Raw genomic sequence first — 19212 nt, forward strand, 5'->3', positions numbered from 1 at the left:
GACTAAGCCACCCAGGCGCCCCAAATAACAGTATAATCTATAGATTGTTACAAACACCTATAATTACCAACATAAACATTAATTTATGTTACATGTAGGTACCACAGAAGACAAAAGATAACTGTGATGGACGTGGGGAGAAAATACAAGACCAAATCATTAGGGATTCAGGTGTTTTTTCCAACACAAATAAAACACAAGTGCTCCATCTGCTACATGAAATCAGCTATAAACATTTCTTTCTTTTTTTTTTTTTTAAATGTTTTATTTATTTCTAGGAGAGAGAGAGAGAGAGAGACAGCGAGAGCAGGGGAGGGTCAGAGAGAGAGGGAGTCACAGACTAAAACAGGCTCCAGGCTCTGAGCTGACAGTCAGCACAGAGCCCGAAGAGGGGCTCAAACCCACGAACCGCGAGATCATGACCTAAGCGAAAGTCGGACACTTAACCGACTAAGCCACCCAGGCGCCCCTATAAACATTTCATTATAAACCAAACATCCACAGGGCTCCCTCTGTCCAATGTGCATCACCGAATGTGGTACTCCCTGAAACACTTGGCATGGACACCCTTCTGGCATTTCTCGCAGCGGGTGTTGGTCTGCGAGTGGCAAAGGGCACACCGAGTCCTCTTGTCCTGGTGGACGATCCAGTGACCAATCATGTCAAAGCGGCTCTCAGTTTCCAGCCGTCTGCTTCGCCTCCCTTGGGACGACATGTCAGCATTGCTCTCTAGGTACACACAGGCCACATATCTCCGGAAGGCCAGGAGGTCTACCTGGGCATCATGGCTGCAGATCCTGTGTAGCTGCCATGCATTATTGAGGGCAGCATCGATGACATAGCCAATGAAGCTTGAGTACCACTTCATGCCCCGGATCTTCACCTTGTACTTGGCAATGTTCTGGTCCATCCGGCTGACCCCTCCCACTTTTTCCTGGTACAACTTCACCAGGGATGGTTGATGGACCTGGGTCCGTGTCTTGGCTATTCCTGAATGATGGCCGGTCAGCTCCACTGGCTCTATGCCCACAGCATTGGAGCAGATGTTAACCACACTGGTATCATGCCAGCGGCACACGATAATCTCCTCACTCTCATCAACTTTATAATCAAATGAACCCCTCTTCATTTTCTTAAGTTCTTTGGGATCTTTGAGGGGACATCGCTCAGTCCTGTATTCACGAACAGTTCCGGTGGCCTTCACCCCCTTTTTCCTCAAAATGGACATGAGTTTGACACTTGTAAAAACTTTGTCAAAAAATATGTGGTATGGCAAACAGCCACGCTCCTGAAGAGCATCCACAAATTTTACCACCATACTGCCTCCTAAGTCCAAGCCCCTGTCTGACTTAGTGAACAGTGTGCCCTGTGAAGGCTCAAACCACACCAGATAGCCCCTGCTGGTTGTCCCACACCAGATCTTGTAGCCCAGCCGCATGGGTTTCCCCGCAGGCAGCTGCTTAGATCCCCGGTGCCCAAAGTATTCACACATGGACTCACCAAAGCTGTAGAACTCTTCTAAGGGTGCGTGCTTCTGGAAATTGCAATTCATCCGGACAATGAGAGGCCTGACCTTGGCAAACCTATCACTTTCATCCAGCTCATTATTATCTGCAAAATGCATGTATGAAAAGATCAGTTCAAACCTGTCCCTTCTAATTGCATCAGCCACAAGATGATGATGTGAATCAGGAGATGTTTCCCAAAACATCCTTCTCCTTGGATAGGATATATACCCACTTAAAATCAAAATTCCCAAAACACACTTTAATTCCTGGGCTGTGAGCCCGAGGTTGACATTTTTCTGCCAAGCATAACGATTGGTTTCATTAACAATGAAATTAATAGTTCCTTCATCAAAAAACAACTCAAACAGGCCTACAGGACTCAATTCCTGGCTTTTGAGATCCTCTATGTGAGGATCTGATGGAGTCCAATTGCTGAAGTTGGGTCGGATATCTCTTTTGATCCAAACACGCTGAGGGTCCACTACTGCTTTTTGCCTCTTCATGGCTGGTGGTGGCTGCAAGTCAACATCCTCCTCCTCAGTGCCAGAGTCTTCAGGCACAACAGAAGCATGCATCACACTACCAGGCAGATGGTAGCCTCTCTGGGAATCTTCGTCACCTGAGTCCTCATCAGTGAAGTCCCCTGAGGCACTGTCAGGTGGTGCAATGAAGATCTCTTCCCTGCTGTGGCTGGGCCCCTCCTCTTCCAATGCATTCAGAACCTCAAGTACCTTCATGGACTTTAGCTTTGAACTGCCACCTTTCCCAACAGTGGAACTGCTGCAATGACAGGAAACAAAATGAAATGAGGTCACAAAGGAGACAGTTTTTCAGCAGAAAACTTTGTTAAAGCACCACCTGAGAAGAGGGTGCTCCCACTGCAGAGCACCTAAGCTTGAACTGCGTTTTGGAACCAGCACCACCAGGCACAGTACCAGGTAAGGGAATTTTCCAAACACAGGTTACTCTTTCATGTGCAAAAGTATTTTAATGATAGGAGGTATTCTAAAGAGAAGTTCCAGGGGGAGGAGGTAAGATAGTGGAGAAGAAAGGGAACCCTGGGCATTCCTCATCCCCCAAACACAGCTCTACTCAGGTCAGATATTACTTGGAACACCCAAGAAATTGATCTGCAGAATGGCAGAAGTACCTGCACAGTTGGAACAAGACAGCATGACAGGTGTGAGGTGGATGGATGTGAACTGGGGGACAGAAAAATGGCAGTGCTGGAGAGGGGGAAGAAACCCTCTCTGTTGATAGAAAAAAGGGAGGGAAAGAGAGAGCTGTTAAGAGAATGCAGTATTGAGTTTGCACAAGAGGAAAATCTCTCTGGACCACAGACTGGGATGCAAGAAGTACTGAGTGCTGCAGGTTTTTGTTATGTTTTGTCATTTGTTTGTTTGCAAATAGCATGTGGAGCTCAACTCTAAAATTCTGGAAATGCGTGACTTTCTAGAGTAGAGCTGTAGTGTGTGGTCATGGAGAGAAGGAGGGAGCTGGCACTAGAGTGCATAGCCTGGTGTAGGCAACTTCAAGGCAGACTGGGAGAGAACATTCCCCTTATTGGAGTACTTTTGGAAGAAGTTTTTTTGCATCTCCAAGGACAAAAGAACCTATAGGTGCCAGCCAATGGCATCAGCAGGGGACAGAGGTACAGGAGATGGCATATAACCTTGTTGCTGCTTTCAGTGGTGCTACACCATACACTTCACACACCATGCTGGCAAGGGACTATTTTTCTGGGACAAAAACCATCTGACACAGTATGGAGAGGCTCTACTCCAAAGGAAGGACACAGGTCCATGCAATGCTCGGCCCATTAAGCTTTCAAGTTTTGTATGCCAGCTGCACACCAAGAAAAAACTCAAGAGACCTGTGGCGCAAGATGAGCTGACTGCCCTTACTATCTGTGAAAACTGTCTGAATAGTGGGGGAAGTGAGATCCTGTCTGGGGACAAAAGATTGGGGTGGTGCCATTTTCCCCCAACACCAAGATACCAGAACTTCTGAGACCAACACAGCAGCCCCCAGTAGAGATGGGACCTGGTTACACCAAAACCCACATCAAAGTGCCTGGTAACTGCTTATTTACTGTAGTAAGACTGACTCTGAGCCAATGCAGTCAGTCTCTCATGAAGAAGACCAGCACAGGCAGCACCCTGCATGTACCAACTGTACTGAAAATTGAATGCTTCAAAATGACATGTGTAGTTCTGGTGGAAACAGGACCAGGTTTACTTTTTTCTTGTACTTCCCCCCTGCCCCTCTCTTTCTTTCTTTCTTTTCTTTCCTTCCTCCTCTCCTCTCCAGAGTGGCTGCACCAGTTTGCATTCCCACCAGCAGTGCAAGAGAGTTCCCTTTCTCCACATCCTCACCAACACCTGATGTTTATTGTATTGTTAATTATAGCCATTCTGATAAGTGTGAGATGGTATCTTATCATGTAATAATGAGTGATGTTGAGCATCTTTTCATGTGTCTGTCAGCAATCTGGATGTCGTCTTTGTAAAAGTGTCTATCCATGTCTTGTGCCCATTTCCAAACTGGGTTGTACTTTTTTGTGGTTTTGAATTTGATAAGTTCTTTATAGATTTTGATATTAATCCTTTATCATATATATCCTTTGCAAATACCTTCTCCCATTCTTTAGGCTGCCTTTAGTTTTGTTGATTGTTTGCTTCAATGTGCAGAAGATGACGTCCCAGTAGTTCATGTTTGCTTTTGTTTCCCTTGCCTTCGGTGATGTGTCTACGAAGAAGTTGTTCCAGGGGAGGTCAGAGAGGTTGCTGCCTATATTCTTCTATAGGATTTTGATGTTCTCTTGTCTCATATTTAGGTCTTTCATGTATTTTGAATTTCTTCTTACATATGGTGTAAGAAAGTTGTCCAGTTCCATTCTTCTGCATGTCACCATCTAATTTTCCCAACACCATCTGTTGAAGAAAAATAGTATTGAAGAGATTGTCTTTTTTCCATTGGATAGTCTTTCCTGCTTTGTTGAAGATTAGTTGGCCATATAGTTGTGGGTCCATTTCTGGTGTTTCTTTTCTATTTCATTGGTCTATGAGTTTTTGTGTCAATACTATAATGTCTTTATGACTATAGCTTTTCAATACAGCTTGAAATCCAGAATGGTGATGCCTCCAGTTTTGTTTTCCTTTTTCAGATTACTTTGACTATTTGTGGTCTTTTGTGGTACCATATAAATTTTAGGATTGTTTGCTCTACTTCTAGGAAAAATGCTGGTGGTATTTTCATAGGGATTGCATTAAATGTGTAGATTGCTTTGGGTGCTGTAGACATTTTAACAATATTTGTTCTTTTAATCCATTAGCATGGAATGCTCTTCCATTTCTTTGTGTCCTCTTAAGTTTCTTTCATAAGTGTTCTATGGTTTTCAGAGTACAGGTCTTTTGCCTCTTTAGTTTGCTTTATACCTAGGTATCTTACTTTTACTGGTATAGTTGCCAGTGGAATCAATTTCTTGCTTTCTTTTTCTGCTGCTTTGTTATTGGTGTATAGGAATGCAACAGATTTTTGTATTTTGTTTTTATATCCTGAGACTTTGCTGAATTTTTGTATTAGCTCTGTCAATTTTTTAATGGAGTCTTTCAGGTTTTCTACATAGGATATCATGCCATCTGCAGATGTAAACATTTGATCTCTTCTTTGCCAATTTGTATGCCCTTACTTTTTTTTTTTTTTTGTCTGATTTTTCAGGATAATACTTCCAGTAATATATTAAATACTAATGTTGAGAGTGGGCATCCTTATCTTGTTCTTCTTGTTCTTAGGGGAAAGGCTCTGTTTTTCCCCATTAAGGATGATAGTAGCTGTGGGTCTTCCAAATATGACCTTTATGATGTTGAGGGATGTTCCATATATCCATACTTTGTTAAGGATTTTTATCAAGAGAGGATGCTGTTTTCTCAAAATGCTTTTTCTGCATCAATTGACAGGATGATATGTGGTTCTTATCCTTTCATCTTTTAATGTGATGTATCACACTGATTGATTTGTGAATATTGAACTAGCTCTGCAGCCCAGGAATATATCCCACTTGATAATGGTGAATAATTCTTTTAATATCCAGTTGAATTTGATTTGCTAGTATCTCACTGAGAATTTTTGCATCCAGATTTATTAGGGATATTGGCATGTAATTCTGTTTCAGCGGAGTCTTTGGTTTTGGAGTCAAGGCTATGCTGGCTTCAGAGAATGAGTTTGGAAGCTGTCCTTCCATTTCTATTTTTTGGAAATTTGAGAATAGGTATTAACTCTTTTTAAATGTCTAGTGTAATTCCCCTGGGAGGCCATCTGGACCAGGACTCTTCTTTGTTGGGAGATTTTTGATTACTGGTGGAATTTCTTTGCTGGTTATGGGTCTGTTCAAATTTTCTATTTCTTCCTAATTCAGTTTCAGTAGTTTGTGAGTTCCTAGGAAATTAGTCCATCTTCCAGATGCCTTGTTTGTTGGCATATAATTTTCATAGTATTCTCTTATAATTGCTTATGTTTCTGTGGTGTTGGTTGTTATCTCTCATCTTTCATTCATGATTTTACCTATTTGGGTCCTTTCTGGGTTTTTTGTGTGTCTGTCTGGGTGTGTAATAAGTCTGGCTAGGGGTCTGTCAGTATGGAAGGTATTTGCAAAGGATATATATGATAAAGGATTAATATCAAAATCTATAAAGAACTTATCAAATTCAAAACCACAAAAAAATACAACCCAGTTTGGAAATGGGCACAAGACATGAATAGACACTTTTACAAAGATGACATCCAGATTGCTGACAGACACATGAAAAGATGCTCAACATCACTCATTATTAGGGAAATACAAATCACGAGCATGATAAGATACCATCTCACACTTATCAGAATGGCTATAATTAACAATACAATAAACATCAGGTGTTGGTGAGGATGTGGAGAAAGGGAACTCTCTTGCACTGCTGGTGGGAATGCAAACTGGTGCAGCCACTCTGGAGAACAGTATGGAGGTTCCTCAAAAATGCTAAAAATAGAACTACCCTATGGTCCAGCAATTGCACTATTAGGTATTTACCCAAAATATACCAAAATACATATTTGAAGGGGTACATGTACTCCAATGTTTATAGAATCATTGTCAATAGCCAAACTATGTAGAGAGCCCAAATGTCAATCAACTGATGAAGGAATAAAGAAGATGTAATAAATATATGTATCTATGTATATACATTGTGTATATATTATACATATACGTTGTATATATATATTACATTGCATATTATAATACATACAATGGAATATTACTTAGCATCAAAAGAAATGAAATCTTGCCATTTGCAATGATGCGGATGGAGCTAGAATATATTTTGCTAAATGAAATAAGTCAATCAGAGAAACCAAATATCATATGATTTCACTTATACGTGGAATTTAAGAAACAAAACAGATGAACATATGGGAATGGAGGGAAGAAAGAGAAGAAAAGAAACCACAATAGACTATAGAGAATAAACAGGGCTGATGGTAGGAAATGGGCTAAATCGGTGATGAGTATTAAGAAGGGCACTTGTGATGAGCACTGGGTGTTACACGTAAGTGATGAATCACTAAATTCTACTTCTGATACTAATATTACCTATATGTTAACTAACTTGAATTTAAATAAAATCTTGAAAAAAATTCCAACTTTTAAATCACTGAATTCTAGTTCTGAAACCAATATTGCACTGTATATTAACTAACTATATTTAAATAAAAAGTAGGTAACAACAACCACAAAGAAATATTCCATACTTCCTTCCTTCTTAATGTGTTTTGAATACAGGATCCTCTTTAGTAGTAAATCCAGGTGCCACTGTCATTACCCAAATGACGGCAACCACCAAAAGAAGCATGGGCTGCTGGAGTGAAATCCACTGATGTCTTCTGATTCACTGCCTCAACAGCTCTACTTTCATGCTTCAGTCCTACCTTTGTCTTCCCTTATCTTTACTAATTTGGCAAATATAAGTTTCCACCCTCCCAAATTCTCAAGCTCTCCCTACTTGACCTCTTACTACCCAATTTCAGGAGCTGAACAGATTCAGACAGATTTTCAGATGGCTCCCTCAATATCAGACACCTTACTAATACACTAGCTGCAATGCAAAAGCCAAACAGATTTAGAAAACATTGAAACCCCTGCTATCCTAACTCTCCCTGTGCACTAGGATCTAAATGGATGACAAAAGATACCTATATTTAATGAGCACCAACCATGACCAGGCACTTGCCAGGGAATGAGCTTTGCTCCTGACCTTCACAATACTTGCTCTAACTGGAGGAGAAATGTGACAGTTTGGCAAACAGGTAGCTATGCAGGATGGCATCAGCTTGTGATAGGGACCATCCTGGATAAGGGACAGAGAATGCAGTGAAGGAGTCAGACTGGGGTTACTATTTTAGATGGACGATAAGTGAAGTCTCACAAGGCAGGTGGCCTGAAAAAAGAAGGAGGGAGCCTTACAGACAGCTAGAAACAGGGTGTCCCAAGCAGAGAAAAAGAACTACAGGCACAAGGCCCTGAGCCTGAAGGGATTTGATAACTGTAAACATCAAGGAGGCCTGTGAGACTTCAGATGTAGTAAAGGGAGGAGAGCAGAGCACAGGTAGCCAGGGCCAGGACCCAAAGGGCTCTCCAGGCCCTAATGAGGACTTTTAGTTGTGTTCAGCTGTCACAGGAAGCCCTCTAGAAGAATAGAGTAGGGCAGTGACACACATCACTGGTTGTGAGAATGGATGGGCAAGGAAGGTGGGCTCTACTGCTGCCCTGTGTCACTCTGGCCCAACCTCCACATGAGAAGAATCTCAATCCAGAGGGAAGACACAGGCTTTACCACAGAGGCTATTTCTCTGCAGACCTGCCCCTGGACTTGGGAGTACAGACTGCATTAGAGATTCACTCCAACCTCACTTGGTGAACACTGACTCCACTGTGTTAGAGGCTGGTAGGGCACAGGAGATCTGACCTCAAGGAAGGCAAGGTATATCTCATGCTCTGTGTGGGCCAGAAAGGGAGCCCAGCTTTCATGAATAGGAAATCTGAAGCACTTCCCCTGGACCTCAGAGTGAGAGGTTCTCAGGGGACAGTAGACAATCTTCTCAGCCTCTCCTATTTTGGAACAGCAAATACAGACCTATATAGTCAGGGTTCGTACCACTCTCACTATCCAAGCTCCTATCATGCTTCCAAATACCTTCTGGACATGGCTGTGAAGACTCCTGAAGTAGGGAAGGAGTAGTATAGGGGGGCCCTATACTTGCCTTGTCCATCAAACACAGCTAGATAATTATCAAATCATTCCAAACACTCAGGAAATCTATCTGAAGACTGAGAGAACTGCACAACTAGAGGGAGAAAAGAGGCAACATTGTGTAAAGTTGAAGTTGCAGAGAAGTGATTAGCAGGAGAAAAGAATTGTGGGTGCTGTTGGGGGTAAGGAGCTCTGATCATAGAGGAAAAAGAGATTTTCTAGAGAGAGTGTATCTGTGTGAGAGAGAGCATGTGCATGCAGGGCAATGCACAAGAAAAACACTTCTCTGAAACCACTGAGAGGGAAAACAACTGGGACTGACTATTGCCAAGTTTTTCTTTTTTTTTTCCTTTTTCTTTTTTTTTTAATGTTTTTTATTTATTTCTAGGAGAGAGAGAGAGAGAGACAGCGTGAGCAGGGGAGGGTCAGAGAGAGAGGGAGTCACAGACTGAAACAGGCTCCAGGCTCTGAGCTGGCAGTCAGCACAGAGCCCGACGCGGGGCCCGAACCCACGAACCGCGAGATCATGACCTAAGCGAAAGTCAGATGCCCAACCGACTAAGCCACCCAGGCGCCCCTATTGCCAAGTTTTTCTAAGCAGCGAACTCAAAGTCTGAAGTTTTGGAAGTCTATGCCATGACCAGAGATGGAACCTGGCCAGCACGGATGTGGTCCTGGGAGAAGAAGGGCAGAGGCCCGGGAGCAGATAGGTGGTCTGAGGATACACTGGGTCACACAGAGACAGACAGATCTCCTGCTTGCAGTGCATATGGGAGAGGTGGCACTGCCTCTCTGGGTTCTAAAGAGCCAGCAGGTACCAGTGAGCTGCCCCATTCAGTCCAACAGGAGCAGAGATACCTGCTAAGACCAAGTAACCTGAAAACCGGCCTTTTGCTGTGCTTTAACATGCTCCAAGTGGCTGCACATTCTGTGACTGCCATTCTGAGACAAGTAGGCACCAGCAACAGTGCAGTGAGACCCTCCCCCAGAGGCTTAGTGTGGGTCCAACCATGCCAGGTCCCTAAAATTTGGAGTTTTGAAACTCCAAGCACAGGACCATGATGCTGGGTGGGCAAAAGGCTCAGAAACAGAAAGGGTGAAGGCAAAGATCTGAAGGATCCCTAGAACACAGGAGGGGAGATTGCTTGATCTTCAGTGATCAGTAGGAACAAATTCCCCTTTCCAGGGAAGAGGGCAGGCTGAAACCATATTAATTCCCTGCCCATCAGCACAGACAGACTTCAGTGTGCAACACAGCACACACATTAGAGGCCTGAGCCACTTACACCAAGACCCACCCCTGTAGGCTCTGCAAGTGCTTCTTCATGAGTGCAATTGTGCCTGAGAGCCAGAGCAGCAGTGGGCCTCTCTGCTAGAAGACCAGCACAAACCCCTTGCATCTACGAAGTCTACTGACAATGGAGTGATACAAAACTTCAGCTCTAGTGGAAAATGGATCTAGCCTTTTTAACAAGCAGACCAAAACACCCTAAGTTAAAACTCACCACACCCTGGGGTACCTGGCTGGCTCATTCAGTTATGCGTCTGACTTCAGCTCAGGTCATGGTCTCACAGTTCATGAGTTTGAGCCCTGTGTCGGGTTCTGTGATGACAGATCAGAGCGTGGAGCCTGCTTCAGACTGTGTCTCCCTCTCTCTCTGCCCCTCCCCTGCTAATACTCTATCTCTCTCAAAAAATGAATAAAATTTTTAAAAATTAAAAAAAAAAAAAAAAACTCACCATACTCTGGACAAGGCCCAAACACAACCCAGTACAGACAAGGTGAAATTGCAGAGGACTGCCTTGAGGGAAACAGCAGTCAGAACATAACAGCAGGATGTATACCCCATACACCAGAAACACTTCCTCAAGTGCCAAGCCAGGTTCAGTACATGGCATCTTCTTAATATAGCCTTTATTCTCAGGACCAGGAAATACCTTTTATTTTTACTTTTATTTATTTATTTATTTATTTATTTATTTATTTATTTATTTATTATTTCTAATTTTTTTTCTTAAAGTTTATTGTCAAGTTGGCTTCCATAACACCCAGTGCTCATCCCCACAAGTGCCCTCCTCCATGCCCATCATCCCCCTTCCCCTCTCCCCCGCCCCTATCAGCCCTCAGTTTTTTCTCAGTATTCAAGAGTCTCTCATGGTTTGCCTCTCTCCCTCTCCCCCACTATTTTTCCCCTTCTCCGCCCCCATGGTCCTCCGTTTAGTTCCTCCTAGTCCTCCTATATGTGTAAACACATGGTATCTGTCCTCTGCCTGACTTCTTTCACTCAGCATAACACCCTCAAGTTCCATCCATGTTGCTACACATGGCCAGATTTCATTCTTTCTCACTGCCATGTAGTTTTCCATTGTATACATAAACCACATCTTCTTGGTCCATTCGTCAGTTGATGGACACTTAGGCTCTTTCCATGTTTTGGTTATTGTTGAGAGTGCTGCTATGAACATTGGGGTCCATGTGCCCCTATGCATCAACACCCCTGTATCCCTTGGATAAATTCCTAGCAGTGCTATTGCTAGGTCATAGGGAAGTTCTACTGTTAATTTTTTGAGGGACCTCCACATTGTTTGGATTCCAGAGAGGCTGCACCCATTTACATTCCCCCCAACAGTGTAGGAGGGTGCCCGTTTCTCCACATCCTTGCTAGCACCATAGTCTCAGGATCAGGAAATGTAACAGGCTTTCCTAACAGAGACAACAAAGAATAAAGCAAAGTGCAAGATGGAGAAATTGATCACAAAACAAAGAACAAGAAAAGGTCATAGCCAGGTATCTAATCAAAATAGATGTAAGTAATATGCCTGTACCAGGATTTATAACAACAAGCATAAGGATATAGCTGGGCCTGAGAAAACCATAGAAGACACCAAGGAGTCCCTTAACACAGAGATAAAAGACCTAAAAACTAGTCAGACAGTAATTAAAAAAATGCTATAACAGAGATGTGAAACAGACTTTGAGAAATGACCATGAGAATAGAAGAAGCAGAGGAATGAATAAGTGATACATAAGATAAAATTATGGAAGAAAATAAAGGTAAAAAGAATAGGGAAAGAAAAATTTTAGATCAGAATGTAGACATAGGGAACTCAGCATCTCCGTAAGACATAATAACATTTGTATCATAGGAGTGCCAGAAGAGAGGAAAATAGGGGCAGAAACTTATTTGAGCAAATTTTAGCTGCAAACCTCCCTAATCTGGGGAAGAAAACAGACATTCAAGTCAAGGACACAAAGAGAACTCCCACCACAATCAACAAAAGTAGGGCAACACCAAGACATATTGTAGTAAAATTTGCAAAATACAGAGTTAAGGAAAAAATCCTGAGAGCAGGAAGGTAAAATAAATCCCTAAATCATAAGGAAAGACAAATAAGGTTAGCAGACTTATCAACAGAAACTTGACAGGTTAGAAGGGAGTGGCATGATATATTCAAAGTGATTGGGAAAAATATGCAGCCAAGAATACTTTATCCAGCAATGCTGACATTCAGAATAGAAGGAGAGATCAAGAGTTTCCCAGACAGATAGGAGTTAAGATGGTAGAGTAGTTAGGGGACCCTGAGCTTGTCTTGTCCCTGAAACGCAGCTAGATCAGCATCAAACCATTTTGAACACCTAGGAAATTGATCTGAGAATTAATGCAACAAGCTGCATAATTTGAACCAGAGAACTTAGCAAGTACATGGTATGGAGAGGTGGACTATGGGGGAGAAAAGCTGTGGAGCCATAGAGGGTAGGGAGCCATTTTTGTGAAGAGAAGACAGAGAAAGAAAAACGGGGAGAATGCAGCACATCAGGATCATCCAAGAAAAGCACTCCCCCCAAAAGCAGCTGGAGAGAAAGAGAGGGAGAAACAGTGAAAACACTAACATGGGACTGGACAAGAAACCTGTCCACCAAGACCACTGATGGGAAGAAAGGAGGGGATTTCAATACCACCAGGATTCTGTACTTAACAATACTCTATAATAGCACAGAGTCTCAAGTTTCGGAGATCAGTGCCTGGCAGTGGTTCGGTGAGTAAGTCGAACGAATCCTCAGGAACAGGCAGCATGGTCTGAGGGGTCCGTGTGCCACCTGGGGAGAAGTGGTTCTCCTAACTGGAGTGTACTTGGTAGAGGCCATACTGCCTCCCCATGGGCAAAATTCCTGGCAGATCCCAGAGAGGTACCACGTTTACTGATACTTAAACAAAGACCCAGAGTGCAGTGTGGCCTGTGCTGGATGTGGGTTGTGATTCATCATAAACTGAGCCTCTGATGCTGCGGGATTGAGCAAACATTTTCTGCAGAGACCCTTCCCCAAAGCATCGGTGTAGGTCCAAGCCACAGGTGTCTCCGAAGTGAGGGGTTTTAAAACACAGCCCTATGTACGATAAAACCCAGCCCTATGTACGATAAAACCCAGGAGGGAGGTGCTATCTGGAAGGGACACAGCTTGGACACAGACAGGCTGAAACAAAGGAGGGGCACTTGAATGTGTCCATGAGGGCAGAAATTCCTGCACCAGACACTAGAGAGCTGTGTGAAGACATTTTCACCTCTAACATGTGTGCATGCATGGATGCACTCACTGACACCCATACGCTAAGCAGTGCCACCAAATGGAGAACAGAAACAGTTACCCCTAGCCTTGCCCACCTGCGCTCACTAGGCACATGCCCCAGAAGACCAGGACAAATTCTTCCATCTACTTAGTCTATGAACTATAGTGTTTTACAAAGATGTCATTCTAGGAGAAAATGGATGCACTTCGTTCAGGTTTTTTTGTTTGCTTCTTCAGTTGTTTGTTCATTTTTTTGCTTCTGTTTTTGCTTCTCTTGTTTTTTCTTTCATTTTCTTTCTCTTTCTTGGATACAGAAAAAGCAATTTTTTGTTTTTTTATTCTATCTTATTTTCCTTATTTTATTCTATTACTTAAAAAATGTATTTTTCAATTTAAAATTTTGTTTATAGCTTTTTTGTTTTCCTTTTTTTCTCTTTTCTATCAATCTCTCAACAACCAGAAAGAAACACACCTAGTATCTAGATTCTATTATTAGATTTGTATTGTACTGCTTTGTTTGTAATTTTTAAATATTAATTGTTTATTAATTTTTTTGCCTCCAAAATGATAAGACAGAGAAATTCACCCCAAAATAAAGAATAGGAAAAAATGGTGGCCAGGAATTTAATCAACACAGATATAAAAATAATGAGTGAATTAGAATTTAAAAGCACAATTATAAGAATATTAGCGGGAGTTGAAAAAAGTGCAGAAGATGCCAGAGAATCCCTTTCTACAGAGACAAAAGAACTAAAATCTAGTCAGGCCAAAATAAAAAATGTTATAACCAAGATGCAATCTTGAAAGAATGCTTTGAAGGCAAGGATGGACAAAGCAGAGCAGCAAATCAGACACAGAAGATAAAATTATGGAAAATGAGGAAGCAGAGAAAAAGAAGGAAACAAAGGCAAAAACTATAAGACTGAGAGACTTCAGCAAATTATTAAAGAGGTAAAACATTTGTATCATAAGTGTCACAGAAGATGAGGAGAGAGGAAAAGGGGCAGGAGGTTTATGTGAACAAATTATAGTTGAAAACATTTCTAATCTGGGTAAAGACAAAGACATCAAAATCCAAGAAGCAAAGAGAACTCCCATTAGATTTTACAAAAACCAACATCACCATAGCATATCATAGTCAAATTCACAAAACACACAGACAAGAAAGGAACCCTGAAAGGAGCAAGGGGAAAAAGTCTTTAACCCACAAGGGAAGACAGAGTAAGCTTGCAGTGGATATGTCCACAAATACATGGCAGGCCAGAAAGGAGTGGCAGGATATATTCAACATGCTGAATAGGAAAAATATGCAGCCAAGAATTCTTTACTCAGAAAGGCTGCCATTCAGAATAGAAGAAAAGATAAATACTTTTTTCATGACCACAAAACCAGCCCTGCAAGAAATTGTAAGGGGGACTTTTGAGTGGAGAAAAAACAAACAAACGAAAAACAGACTAAATGCAGCAAAGACTAGAATGGACCAGAGAGAACATCAACAGAAACACCAACTCTACAGAACACACAATGACACTAAATTAATATCTTTCAGTAATCACTCTAAATGTAAAAGGACTATATGCTCCAATCCAAAGACACAGGATTTGAGAATGGATAAAAAAACAACACCCACTTATATGCTGCTTATAAGAGACTCATTTTAAATCTAAAGACATATGCAACTTGAACATAAAGGGATAGAGAACCATCTATCATGCCAATGGACATTAAAAGAAAGCTGGAGAAGCCATACCTTTATCAGACAAACTACATGTTAAAACAAAGACCGTACTGAGAGATGAGGAAGAGCATTATATAATAAGTAAGGGGTCTATCTACCAAGAAGATTTAACAGTTTGTCCAATTTGGGAGCAACCAAATTATAAATCAATTAATCACAAACAGAAAGAAGCTCATTGATAATAATACCAAAGTAGTAGAGGACTTCAATACCCAAATGACAGCCATGGACAGACCATCTACGCAGAAAATCAACAAGGAAACAATCTCTTTGATTGATAAAATGCACCAAATGGACTTAACAGCTATATTCAGAACATTCTATCCTAAAGTAGCAGAACACGCATTCTTTTCCAGTGCACATGTAACATTCTTCAGAAAAGATCACATTCTGGGTCACAAATCAGCCCTCAGCAAGTACAAAAAGATTAATATCATACCATCCATATTTTTAAACAAAAACACTATGAAACTTGAAATTAACCACAAGAAAAAAAAATCTAGAAAGACCATGAATACTTGGACATTAAGAAATATCCTACTTAAGAATGAATGGGTTAACCAAGAAAGTAAAAAAGAAATTAAAAAACACATGGGAGCCAATGAAATGAAAACAGTACAGTCTAAAACCTCTGGGATACAGCAAAGGCAGTCATAAGAGGAAAGCATATAGCAATCCAGGCATTCCTAAAGAAGGAAGAAAATTATCAGATACACAACCTAAACTTATACCTAAAGGAACTGGAAAAACAACAGGAAATAAACCCCCAAAGCAGCAGAAGAGGGAAATAATAAAGGTTTGAGGAGAAATCAATGATATCAAAATAAAAACAAAAACAGAAGAACAGATCAACAAGACCAAGAGCTGGTTCTTTGAAAGAACTAACAAAAGTGATAAGCCCCTCACCATATTTATCAAAAAGAAAAAGGAAAAGGACCAAACAAATAAAATTATGAATGAAAGAGAAGAGATCACAACCAATTCACAGAAATGAAAACTATAATAAGAGAATATTATGAACAATTATATGCTGACAAATTGGACAATCCTGAAAAATGGATAAATTCCTAGAAACATATAAACTACGAAAACTAAAACAGGAAGAAATACAAAATTTGAACAGTCCCATAGCCAGCAAAGAAATTCACTCAGTAATCAAAAATCTACCAACAAACAACAGTCTAAGGGTAGATGGGTTCCCAGGGAAATTCTACTAAACACTGAAAGAAGAGATAATACCTGTTAGTCTGGAACTGTTCCAAAAAAAATACAAATGGAAGGAAAACTTCCAAACTCATTCTATGAGGCCAGCATAACCTTGATTCCAAAAGCAGACAAAGTTCCCACTAAAAAGGGGTGTCTATAAAAATTACAGACCAATTTCCTTGATGAACATGGATGTAAAAATTCTCAACAAGATACTAACAAGTTGAATCCAATAATACATTAAAAGAATTATTCACCATTATCAAGTGGGATATATTCCTGCAGGGCTGGTTCAATATTCACAAATCAATCAGTGTCATAACACCGCATTAATAAAGGATAACAACCATATGATGCTCCCAATTGATGCAGAAAAAGCATTTCACAAAATCCAGCATTCCTTTCTTGATAAAAACCCTCCAGAGAGTAGGGATAGAAGGAACACAATTGAACATAGTAAAGGCCACATATGAAAGACCTACAGCTAATATCAATCTCAATGGGAAAAGAAACGACAGCTTTTCCCCTAAGGTCAGGAACATGAGAGGGATGTACACTCTCACCACTGTTGTTCAACATAGTAATGAAAGCCCTAGCCTCAGCAATCAGACAACACAAATAAAAGGCATCCCAATTGGCAAGAAAGAAGTCAAACTTTCACTCTTTGACATGATACTCTATGTGGAAAACCCAAGAGACTCCACCGAAACACTACTAGAACTGATGAATTCAGCAAAGTCGCAGGAAATAAAATCAATTTAAAGAAATCAGTTGTATTTCTATACACCAATAATGAAGCAGCAGAAAGAGAAATAAAGGAATCAACCCCATTTACAATTATACCGAAACCATAAAATACATAGGAATAAACCTAACCAAAAGAAGCAAAAGGTCTGTCCACTGAAAACCATAGACTGTTTATTCAAGAAACTGAAGAAAACTAAAGAAACGGAGAAACATTCCATACTCCTGTACTGGAAGAACAAATACTGTAAAAATGTCTATACTACCCAAAGCAATCTCACATTGAATGCAATCCGTATCAAAATAACACTAGCATATTTCACAGAGCTAGAAGAAACATTTGGAAAAAAATTCCAAAATTTGTATAGAACCAAAAAAGACCTCAGATAGCCAAAGTAATATTGAAAATGAAAGCCAAAGCTGGAGGCATCACAATCTCTGACTTCAGCTGTATTACAAAGCTATAATCATCAATATAGTATGGTACTTGTATAAAAACAGATAAATAGATCAATGCAACAGAACAGAGAACCCAGAAATGGACCCACAGATGTATGGAAAACTAATCTTTCACAAAGTAGGAAAGAAAATCCAATGAAAAGAGATAGACTCTTCAGCAAATGGTGGTGGGAAAACTGGACAGCAACATGCAGAAGAATAAACCTGGACCACTTTCATACACCATACACAAAAATAAATTAAAAATGGATGAAAGACCTAAATGTGAGACAGGAAACCATTAAAATCCTAAAAGAGAACACAGGCAGCAACCTCTGACGCTGGCCACAGCTACTTCTTACTAGATACATCACTGGAAGCACAGAAACAAAAGCAAAAATGAACTGTTGGGACTTGAGGAAGATAAATAGGTCCTGCACAGTGAAGTAACTATCAAAAAAACTAAAAAGCAACCTAGGGAATGGGAGAAGATATTTCCAAATGACATATCAGATTGATAAAGTGTTAGTATCCAAAATCTATAAAGAACTTATAAACTGCGGGGCACCTGGGTGGCTTAGTCAGTTAAGCATTCGACTTTGGCTCAGGTCATGATCTCATAGTCCATGAGTTTGAGCCCTATATCGGGCTCTGTGCTGACAGCTCAGAGCCTGGAGGCAGCTTCAGATTCTGTGTTTCCCTCTCTCTGTGCGACCCCCCAACTCATGCTCTGTCTCTCTCTCTCTCAAAACTAAATAAAAACATTTAAAATGTTTTAAAAAAAAAGAACTTATAAACTGCAATACCTCCCCATATAATCCAGTTAAAAAATGAGAAGAAGACTTAAATAGAAACTTCACCATTGAAGATATCCAGATGGCTAATAGAAACATGAAAAGATGTTCAAAATCACTCATCAAGGAAATACAAATCAAATCTACAATGCGATATCACCTCACACCTGTCAGAATGGCTAATATTAACAACACAAGAAACAGCAGATACAGGAGAAGATGCATAGAAAAGGGAGCCCTCTTTCACTGATGGTGGGAATGCAAATTGGTGCAGCTACTCTGCAAAACAGTATGGAAGTTCCTCAAAAAGTTAAAAATAGAACTACCCTATGATCCAGCAGTGGCACTACTAGGTATTTTTGCAAAGAATACAAAAATACAGATTCTAAGGGGCATGTGCACCCCATATTTACACCAACATTATCAATAATAGCCAAATTATGGAAGGAGATCAAATGTCCAGCAATTGATAAATGGATATAGATGTCATGTGTGTGCATGCACGTGCACACACACACATACACACAACAGAATATTAGTCATTGAAAAGAATGAAATCTTGTCATTTGCAAATTCATAGAGGGAGGTAAATTGCATTAAGTGAAATAATTCAGTTAGATAAAGACAAATACTTTATGATTTCACTCAAATATGGAATCAGAAAAAAAAAAAAGATGTACATAGGGAAGTAATAAAAAAAAGAAGGATGCAATCTGTAAGAGACTCTTAACTATAGAGAACAAACTGAGGGTTGCTGGAGGGGAGATAAGTGGGGAGATGGGTTAAATGGGTGATGGGCATTAAGGAGGACACTTGTGATGAGCACTAGGTGTTAAATGTGAGTAATGAATCACTAAAATTCTAATCCTGAAACCAATATTACACTACATGTTAACTACCTAGAATTTAAATAAAACTTGAAACAAAGAAA

The 19212-nt window shown here is 40.6% G+C and overlaps 1 protein-coding gene across 3 annotated transcripts in view; it reads right to left on the minus strand.

Annotated features, from left to right (window-relative positions):
- Positions 1-407: 407 nt before the first annotated feature.
- PGBD2 (piggyBac transposable element derived 2) overlaps positions 408-19212 on the minus strand; it is a 33629-nt gene continuing 14824 nt past the window's right edge. For 2 of the 3 annotated variants that reach the window (XM_039225591.1, XM_039225590.1), the window contains exon 3: positions 408-2288. In XM_039225591.1, the coding sequence (XP_039081522.1) occupies positions 527-2288 (1762 nt within the window). In that variant the 3' untranslated portion in view covers positions 408-526. Of the gene's footprint in view, positions 2289-4141; positions 4318-19212 lie in introns of those variants that run through there. The other variant, XM_039225589.1, reaches the window with a different exon arrangement.

Source organism: Hyaena hyaena, unplaced genomic scaffold (genome assembly GCF_003009895.1).
Source record: "Hyaena hyaena isolate Hyena2069 unplaced genomic scaffold, ASM300989v1 scaffold_2391, whole genome shotgun sequence".
In the NCBI taxonomy this organism is placed as follows: Eukaryota; Metazoa; Chordata; class Mammalia; order Carnivora; family Hyaenidae; genus Hyaena; species Hyaena hyaena.